The 10860-nt window shown below is 32.9% G+C and overlaps 1 protein-coding gene across 1 annotated transcript in view; it reads left to right on the top strand.

The window, feature by feature from the left end:
- The first annotated feature begins 10507 nt into the window (after nt 1–10507).
- LOC111466607 (NAC domain-containing protein 90-like) overlaps nt 10508–10860 on the top strand; it is a 2094-nt gene continuing 1741 nt past the window's right edge. The window contains exon 1 of the mRNA XM_023111335.1: nt 10508–10701. Coding sequence (XP_022967103.1) covers nt 10512–10701 — 190 coding nt within the window. The 5' untranslated portion in view covers nt 10508–10511. The remainder of the gene's footprint in view (nt 10702–10860) is intronic.

The following is a 10860-nucleotide window of genomic DNA, read 5'->3' as shown; positions in this document are numbered from 1 at the left end:
TTTTCAAAAAAAAAAAAAAAAAAAAAAAAAACAAAAAAAAAAAAAGGAATTGTGAGGGACAAATGCTTTGCTCATCATGCACTCTCATAAAATAAAATAATAAAATAATAAAATAAAATAAAAATCTTTTTTCCACCGAGATGCGTTTTGATAATGAACGAAATTTGAGGGTTGAGCCACCTAACTAAATTACTCTTATTATGAACTCGAGGAGAATATGTAACTAGCTAAAACGGATAATATCTGCTAATTGTGAGCTTGAGTTGTTACAAATGGTATCAGAAACAGACACTGAGCTGTGTGCCAGAAAGGATGTTGGCCTTCAAGGGGGTGGATTGAATGTAGAGGGGAATGAAGCCTTCCTTCCTTTCCCTAGCAGACGTGTTTTAAAATCGTAAGGCTGACGACGATACGTAATGAGCAAAAGTCGACAATATCTGTTAATGATGGACTTGTTACAACAAATGAAGATCTTGATCCAAATCTTGGGCATAAGTTTACTATTACATAGATTTAGAGTTCTTAGGATTCCTCTTTTACTTGGATATCACATGAACTTAATTGAACATCCCGTAAAGATAATTAGGGTAGCATTAGCGAATTGAGGTAAGAATTTATGTAATAACCCAAGCCCACCTCTAACAAATATTATCCGTTTTGACTTGTTACGTATCGTCGTAAGCCTCATAGTTTTAAAATGTATCCACTAGACGGAGATTCTCATACCCTTATAAGAAATGTTTTGTTTCTCTCTTCAACTGACGTGGGATCTTACAAGTCTAAAATATTAACTCGAGTAAAGTTAAAAATTGAATTTTTTTTTTTCTCTTTGTAATGGAAAATACTATGATTAGTGGAAAATCATTGTAAGTATTACGCGTTGAAAAAAGTGACACATTTCATCATTAAAAACATAAATTGTTTCAATCCTAAACCCCAAACATAACATGTTTATACTATGTTTTTGTCGTTGACATCCTTCGACCAAGTCCAATCCCTTGAATTCAACTCCATTTTTCTTTTTCCCTTTGGAGTTGGTGGAAAACGACTTCTTCCACCTATAAATCCAATATAAAATTTAGCTTCTCGTCTCTCACCAACCTTTTGCTTTACGTATATAATCCCGACCTTAACAATTGATAAAAGTTCATGATTTAGTACGTAATTGCTTCCAGTTTGAATAAAGAACGAGAGGTTCGTTCGATACTCAAACAAAGAAACAAAGGGTTTATTTATTTGCATAACCGAAAATTATCCATCTTTCAAATTAATAAAATCAAGGCTTACAAAAATAGTACTTTAATTTGTCATACCAATCTCTCGAAGCTTATTTTAGACCATACCATACTTGTTTTGAACGGAAAATTAAAGTAGTAGAAAAGGATGAGAAATTTGGAAGCTACTAACTCGGTCTATAAAAGCCTCTTCAATTAAGTGATTGTATAAGAAGACGTTATTGATATCTAAACAGTAGAATTTTGAGTGCCTTTTGCACTTAGTGTCAGAAAGAAAGGCTAGAGATGCTTCTACAGAGAAGATGTTAAAACCTAAACTTAGATAAGATTTGAAAACTTAAATGGATCAACACTCGACCCATTATTCTGACTACGCTAGTATTATCGGATTCTATGAAATTGTAATAGGAGATGGTTTTATAATGTGGGCTAAAGGTTTGTGAAATAGTTAATGTTAGCATATTGATTATGAGCTTTGTATCTAATAATGTTAGGAATCTCTTTTTAATATTAACAAACTATTCACAATAATGTTAATGATTTATTTTTAATAATTAATAATAGTTTTGATTATTTTGTTTTTAATATAATATTTTATGAAAAAAATCGAGTAATTTTAAACCATATGTGGTTAACGTACCAAAAAAAAAAAAAGAAATCGTGTTCAAAAAATAACCTAAAAAATTTATAATATATAATTGTTTGACTTATTGCATAACACTATTAATATGAACGGTTTTATAATTGTTACAAATGATTTGATCTAAATTGTTCAAATATGTGAGTGAAGTATCATAGCTTTTGTATGAGATTGAATCACAATATATTTAATCTCTATTTATAAACCTGTTAATTAATTTTTTTTCATAAATAGTGCTTAAAAAATTACTAATAAAAAAAAAATTTATAAAAAAATAATAAAAAATATATATATATATAAAAAGTCAAAGTCAACTTTAATGGATATTTTAGTCATTTCAACCTTTTTTTCCATTAGTTAAAGTGGACGGATATTTTTAATGTAACGTAACTTGCAAATATTTGATATTTAAAATTTGTAAAGCTTTAATTATTTATTTAACATATGTAGTAGATAAATAAAAAAAAAAATTAAAAAATAATCCGACAATACAATTTAAACCCACAAAAAATGAGAGAATAAATTATCTACCTCGTCAATTTATTTACTTTAATATTTAAAAAAGGAAATTTAAATTTATAAATTTAGTGAGCTGGCAGTTGGGACACAAAAAAATAGTAGTCGGTAGTAATAATGAAGAAAAAAAATAATAAAAATTATGAATATATATATATATATATATATATATAATGGAAATAAATAAATAAGAGCCCCGAGTATGTGGCACCTAGGTCTAGCCCTAGAGTTGGGTAAACGGTCAACGGAACTCCGGTCAGCTAAAGTCGTACACGCGCATATATATATATAATTTTAGCTTGAAAATATTATTTTATGTAATCAAAATACTTTTAAATATTCAAATTTTTTCAATAAATTTCTAAATATTTACTTTCTGTTTTTTTTCTGGATAATACAAATTATTTTTATTGTTTTTTTAATGTTAGAAAAATGTTAACTTGAAAGGGTGATAATGATAAATATTTTAGGATTTATTAAAAGTATAATTATTATTTAGAAATATTTGATATTATATATATAAAAAAAAAGAATAAAATATGACAATCTAAAGACTTGATGAAATCAGGAATTTTGGGTAGGTGCAAGGTAAAAGGGACACATATCGAGTACTGATTGGGACACATGTCAGAAAAAATGTGGTGCTATACGACTGGCCGATTGAAAGATACATGTTGATGGTTGGTTTGTATGCGAAGATCTGCATGGGACCTAACCTGATCTAAGATCCAAGATTTGCTCCGCTCGTCTTCAACCTAAATCAACTAGCTTGAATCGATTGTTTGGTTTGACTCATATTAGACGTACCTCTCTATGCATGTCACATGCTATAGGAGCGTATAACCACTCGCTAAAATTACATCTATTTCAAAAAGATCAGAAATGTCTCAAAGTGTACTATAGGGTGAGGCATGTCATGAATGTCTAAAAAATGTGAATACGACATGAGTTTTCCTTAAGTTTTGTCATGAGTCTGTCAAGATCATGATCTCGCATAGTTGAAAATGTACGATCATGAAACTAAGCATATCCATCATGTGATTAGGAATTCAGTTACGATGAATGCACGTTATAGCATGCCTAATTAGTAATAATCAAGATCATGTTAGAGATTAATGATTAGTATGTATGATGTATGACTATCCTCGCATGTGATATATATGAGTGTACTTAGCCTGTCTAGCAGCTTTGTGTTATGTTAGGGACATGATTACTCCCGAACGTCTGGTAGTGTGCTACTTTAAATTGCCAAAGAGCTTAATAGACATGCCATTTTTTTTTTTTATCGAGTTTGACATATAAGTTTAAAATCCATAATAAGCATAAATAGAGAAAATGAGTGAATAATAGTCACAGGCATGTCGCCCAATTAGTCTACTAAACTCCACAAAAATCGTGACTGACGTGTCAGACTATGTGGCTATTTCAATAGTCAAAATGTTTCATAAATAGGTCATATTTGATCGAGATCGAGTCTTACATATGAGTATAAATAAAGCCAATAGGTAAAGGTTACAAGCTACAAACCCAATATATTAATTATGCATTACGAGTTCACATACTAGCAAAAATCATACTTAATCAAAGTTAATAGGGTCAACCAGGTCACTAAGTTGAATAATAGCATAATCATGCTTAATCAGAGTCTAATCCCCTCAATTAGATCATCAAAAGCTCAATACAAACAATATTTAAGGAGTGTTTCGTGTTGGTCGAGCTCCTTTAAGTTGATACAGTCTTCAATAGCTCTAAATTTCTTCATCAAAGTAAATATAAAGAAGCAAAAGAAAAAAAAAAAAGAATTTCGATATATAGGAAGATAATTTAATTTTTCGAATCTCGGTATTCGATCTCCCTATCTCCCTATACAACCATCCTCAACATTTGATTCCTTCATTAGTCTTGCTCCAAATATGATACGAAACTCTGAGATCTACATCGGTTGGAGAAAGGAACGAAACATTTTTTATAACTGTGTGAAAACTTCTTCCTAGAAGTGTTTTAAGACCATGAGGTTGATGGCGATACATAATCGGTCAAAGGGGACAATATTTGCTAACGGTGAGCTTAAACTGTTAGAAATGGTATCAGGACCAGACACCAGGCAGTATGCCAGCAAGGACACTGGCTCCCAAGAGAGTGGATTGTAGGATCTCACATTTGTTGAAAATGGGAACAAAACCTTCTTTATAAGAGTGTGAAAATCTCTCCTTAGTATACGCGTTTTAAAAACCGTGAGGCTGCGATGATAAGTAACGGGTCTAAACGAACAATATATACTAGCGGTGGGTTTGGGCTATTACAAATAGTATCAAAGCTAGCCACTAAGTAGTGTGCCAGCGAGGACTCTGGGTCCCGAAGGGTGGTGGATTGTGAGATCCCACATCGATTGGAGAGAGGAACGAAACATTCTTTATAAGGATGTGAAAACCTCTCCCTAGCTCATTCTTTATAACGAGTGTTGTCACAATTATATGCATGTTTACCCTTAGTTCATGACGAGTGTTGTCACAATTACTTTTTCCTACCAATTAGATGTGGAAAAGTCGTGTATGGGCAAATTATGTCTGTTTTAGATGAGATGTTATGATGTGATATGTCTAGTTCCACTAGAGGGTCAGTCTTGCCACGACTCAATTTATGGGACTTTACATCTCTAGCCGTAAAGAAAAAGACAAGACAAAATAAAAGCAAGAAATAAATATAATAGAAACAAAATATCCTAACCCTCCACACAATTTAAAATACAAAGACACCATGATTAAAAACAAATTGAGATCTAACTAGTACATAGATTGGACATGCACCTTCGAACGACCTCCTTTGTGACCGTGCAGCTCTCAAAGGTTCCCCACCTCAACCGACAGTCATCGAACACTTGAAAAATAAATAAAAGATGGGGTGATTATAAAAATACTTAGTAAGCAGTCTACTTGTAGGATCTCATTGCATCTAATTCCTCGTACTACATGCTTTTCTCTAGGTTTTAGAAACTTTGACCCTAATTCTATAGTTATTTGAGTTTCTAGGAATACCTCAAAGTTTCCAACTGTTCTCTTACTTGTCACAGACTCTATCGGAGTCTAAAAGCTGCTCACTGGGTCTTAGCATCGTGGATCTATAAGATATAAAATCTCATCTCGGGGTGAACCAATTTTTATATTATCATACTTAGTAAACTTGGATAGCCACAATAGTGAATGACCGACATTGTAAGTTGAGGTACAACCTCATCATATCTCATAAAACCGTATGGAGTCTCGTCTGAACACATATGGGTATAATTAACTAATGACGCTTCCTCAATAATATATAATGTAGTCAATGTCTAGGGAAGGGACCCCACGTGCCTACCAACTACTAAGTTTACCCATGTGGTCTCTCACCCCCTCTCACGATGGATTTACAATACAGCAAGCCTATTCAGGGACCTCTAACCATGATAGTGACATCACAAGCTAAATATTTATATAGTCTCTCGTCCCCTCTGAGGATAAGTTTACAAAATCACGGCCTAGGCTTTCAACTTGTTTCTACACACAATAATAACTCCCCAAGTCACCACGACGTGCCATCCTATTGACCTTAGTTAAATTGGACGGTACAAGTTCCTAGATATCAACTGCTTGGTAGAGATACGACTAGGTCTAACCTAGGTCACCAAATAGTCAGGCTAGTGATACCATTCATGCTGCTATCGGCCTTATAAGCCTTTTTAATGTTCTTGGGTGCTGTGTGTCATGGTCGTACATTTTTCAACCGTGCGACATCATGATCTTGACACACTCATAACAAGCATTAAGGGGAACTCAAGCCCTATTCACAATTTCACCTGATTTTGTAGCTTCGTTGAACCTTAGGTGAGGTTCTCCTTCACTGACCGAGCACAACTCATCACAATTTAAGTTTGTTTAACCACACACGTCGTGTGTGCGTGCATGTTCAATTATAGGTGACTCTAGCTGACTTGCCTCTACACTAGACTAAGTCATCCAACTTGACCTTGCCTCTACCTTAGTCCAAGATCTCTCATTTGCAAAGTCGATCTCATCCCGTTATCATCTTGATTCCCAACAACATGATTCACACATTGTGATGTCATCCCAAGTCCTAGGATGACTTTGGCCATAATAGCTTGCTCGGACATGTCTATCAAAAATCAACCCATGTGTGAATTGTATTGTCAAGCATCCAGAACATCCATTTATCGAGGTTATATCGTGGCATGGATCCTCCAGTGTCCATGCACAACCATTTACGAACTCCATACCAAAGAGCGGGCGCATATATCAAACTCTAACACATGAGTTGGGGTTTAATGTTGACGACATTAACCTAAAAAATCCATTTCAAAGGAAGTCTCATGACCAGATTGTGACACACGTATGATCTCGCCTCAAGTCACATTTTGCAGTGTGAGAGTCAAATTTTGCAGACAATCTTGACATATGATCTCGCCTCAAGTCACATTTGAGAGAAATGTTTTAGAAAACATGAATCAGACAATGATTTGAAAATAATTTGAAAGAAAGTAATGTTATAGGCTAAAATCGAATAAGCAACAACCACAACTTTGATAGCGTATAATTCGGGCCGGAAAAGTTGACAATTAGTCACATCTCCTATAGTACATTTTTAAGCATTTTAGCATGGCAAGTGTATACATGGTTCTGTTGAAAGGTCATACACCCTTGTATTGACATAATAAGAATACTAAAAGACCTAACAAACATGAAAGCATGTAAAAGATGCTTGAAGAGTCATGCGACCATGGGTAATATGCCACAGACAAGCATGACCATGACATTTGACACGCGGCCATAGAAAATACATCTTAGACAAGTATGACAATGTCATCCTCCTCCTCTCGGTTGGTTGGTTGACGTCTCTGTCAACCAACTTTTCACAAACTCAACGATGTAGGATGAGACTAACTTCAGGTCTCTCGATGCACTTCCAACTAATCTCAACATTAAGAAGTCTCTTCCAATCTACTAGGAACTGTTGAAAATCACTCATCGGTTCGTCGACTCTTCGCATCTTCTCTATCAAAGCCTAATACTTTCTTCACCATGAAATTCTTTTTCGTGGCATGAGGTCGTACCACCTTTTTGTGTCTGTCAAAGTCTCTCCTACTTACTAGTTTGCATAACGTCTCAAGTTATTGATGTAGACAAGAGGGCTAGTCCGCATCTATGAAAGCAATTAGATCATGTATGATGTCTTCCTAACCTTCTAAATTATTTCGACTAGTCCATAGTATTTTCACACTAGTTGTTGGTTCTTGCTACTTTGCAATCAGAGTTAGATCTGACCTCAACTTGATCAAAACTCTTTCTCCATTTTACAATTGTCATGGTCGATGCTTCCAATGGGCCTTTCTCTTCATTCGTCTGGGATGGTCTTTTCGAGTAAACACGAGTTAATTTAGAGGTTTGTCTTATTTATTGGGACTCTTAAAGAATATTTACCAAATAATATATTTGCATATTTAATATATTAAGATATAATACATTATACAAATAATATTTAGATATGAGATGTCCTTATATATATTTAACTAATTTGAATTTTATTCAAATTTTAAATATATTTTTATTTAAGGTATCAAATACATTTAATATTTAATTGTATCAAATACAATAAATATATTTTTTTATTTAATATATCTAATATATCAAATATTAATTTGAACCCTTCAAATTAATATATATTTTTCTCCATCTATAATATATTAAATATTAATTTGTATCCTTTAAATTAAATATATTTTCTTTATTTATTTAATATATTTAATATATTAAATATTAATTAAATTTATTTTTCATTTATATTTAATATATCTAATATACTAAATATCAATTTTAACCATTCAAATTTTCTTTTAAATAAACCTAATAACTAGGGACTTTATGGACCTACCGATTATAAGCTCCAATCATACAAAATTAATTAATTAAACTCTTTAATTAATCAATTTTCATTCATTAACTATAAGTTACTCCACTATAAACCTAGAGTTGCATTACATGCAAGTCGATCCTTCACAATTTGTTCATAATTATAGTTGGGTCAAAGTCCATTTTACCCCTGTAATTACATCTTTCACTTTTAAGTACCACTGAATCTGTAATGAACAATTTGTTTATGATCAAATCATAAACCAAGTCCCTCTCGGGCCAATGACAGGGTGGGGCCCATTGTTCAAGTTCTGAAATCAGTACTTGAACAACTCATCTACTATCCTTATACGAAAAGGAGTGAATTCCATCTTATGATATTATGTTCCCAACTCCTTATTTGGTCAAAGTCTCCAAAATGGTAAATATATTGAATTGGCTAAAAGAGTCATTCTCACCCATGTAAATTAAAGAACAAGCCCTCACAAGTGAAGTTCATAACTCACTTAGGATTAAGATCGAGTTGCATATGATCATCATGTGAAATATTAATCTACTCAATTAACGGATTTATAAAGGGAGATTAAATATTTCTTGGTCCAGTTTTATACAAACTCATTGTATAGGATACCCCACTTACATGTCTTTACATAAACGATTTTAATAAAATCATTTATAACGATTACAAGGTGGATCGTAACAATAGTGTTACCAGGATAAGACACCCAACCTTATCCATATACTATAGACTCTTTAGGTTATTACTTGAACACAATTCTCTTATAATGTCAACCACATACAGTTTAAGATTACATTAATAACCAAAATATTCCTTCCAGTTGATCCATTTTTTTCTATTTTTTCGCTATTTTCTTTGATATTTTCTAAATACTTTTTCTTTTTATTTGATCTTAAAATTTGCCCTTTAAGATCCTCAATCAAACCCGAGAAGCGGAGCAAAAAAAAAAAGTTAAAAATTAATTCTCACAGCCGCTTAGGTATTACAAGCCTACTATTCTCTATAAGAATTTTTCCTTACAAGATTGACCCACGTAAGGGTCGCTCTCGATAATGTTAGGAGCATCTAGCCTCCTAGAACTAATCCACAAGCACGGGTTAATTATTCATTTAGACATCATATTTTCATATTTTAAGATAAGACCTTTAGGTACCCGACATTTTGTGTATAAATAGTCGGGGTCCATCATGAGCTATAAGTGAATATAGTCTCAACCTATCAAGTAGGGCTCACCATCACTACTATTCTTTTGTTTCTAAATAGTACACGAACGTAATAGTGATGTGGTGAGTGCGTTTAAATATGCTAGAATACAAAGACAATGTCAAATCATTGCTTCCAAGAGTCTTAGAGACTTCCCACTCTTGTCTTATGCTCTATTCTTTTGCTCATGTATTTGAAATATTCTAACTTTTTTTGAATTTTGTTTCAAAAATAAATCTTTGATTTGTCTTTTGAGGATGTGTAGTTTACACGTATGTAGTAGCATTTTAGGGCATTTTAGCTCTGACAAGTGTAGACATGATTTTGGTGAATCGTCATAAACTATCGTAATAACCCAATATAAAATGGTAAAGACCTATCTAGGATGGAAGCATGTAAAAGGGGTTTGGAACGGGCATGCAACCATAGACAACACGTCCTAGACAAGCAAGATCGAGATATCTATCATGTGGTCATTGACAACACGTCTTGAACATGCATGATCGTGATATCCTCCCCCATTCAATTGGTTGACGTCTCTGTCAACAAACTCAAACAAACAAGACTGTGACATCTATCATCAAATTTATAATTTAATTAAACAAAAAATAATAGAGTATTTTTCTGGAAAACTCGACATCTCAAATGGAGGATCTTGAAACTTTCTCGACAATGATAGGAAAGTTCCCCGAACCCTAATTTCCATTTCTAAGTGTAAAATTAACCACAAACAACAAAATAGATTTTTTTATTTTTAGTATTAATTTGAAAATAAAATTACATATTAAAAAAGAAAAAAAAAAATGAAACTTGGGCATTAAATTAAAAAAATGAGGCACTAAGCGTCTATGACCAATTCAAAAAGAGGTCTTATGATGCATAAACATCTTTGTCTCTCTCGTGTTTTTCCAACATAAGCGCGTTGAGCTTGATGTCTACATTTCCATTAACTTATCCCAATATATATGTATACATATCAACCTAAAATGGCTATCACAATGCCAATGTCAATGGCTATCGAGGAAAACAACTCGAACGTTGAGTACCCACCGGGATTCCGCTTCTACCCGACTGAGGAAGAGCTCATTTCCTTCTATCTTCGACACCAACTCAATGGTCAGCTACTCGAAAAGCACCGCGTCATTCCTCTTCTTAATATCTACGATTCTGAACCCTGGGATCTTCCAAGTAACTACTGTTCTCTCTTAAGTTCGATTTAAATTTCCTTAGATTAAGTTTATAATATTCGTCAATAAGGGTAAAATTGAATTTTGACAGTGATATTAATTATTAAATATTTAAAATTTTTAATTTGATCTAATTGGGTCTTTTTTTTTTTTTTTTTTT

Source organism: Cucurbita maxima, unplaced genomic scaffold (genome assembly GCF_002738345.1).
Source record: "Cucurbita maxima cultivar Rimu unplaced genomic scaffold, Cmax_1.0 Cma_Scf00031, whole genome shotgun sequence".
NCBI classification, from domain to species: domain Eukaryota; kingdom Viridiplantae; phylum Streptophyta; class Magnoliopsida; order Cucurbitales; family Cucurbitaceae; genus Cucurbita; species Cucurbita maxima.
Note: the sequence above shows the minus strand (reverse complement) of the source record. Positions and strands in the feature narration are given on the sequence as shown.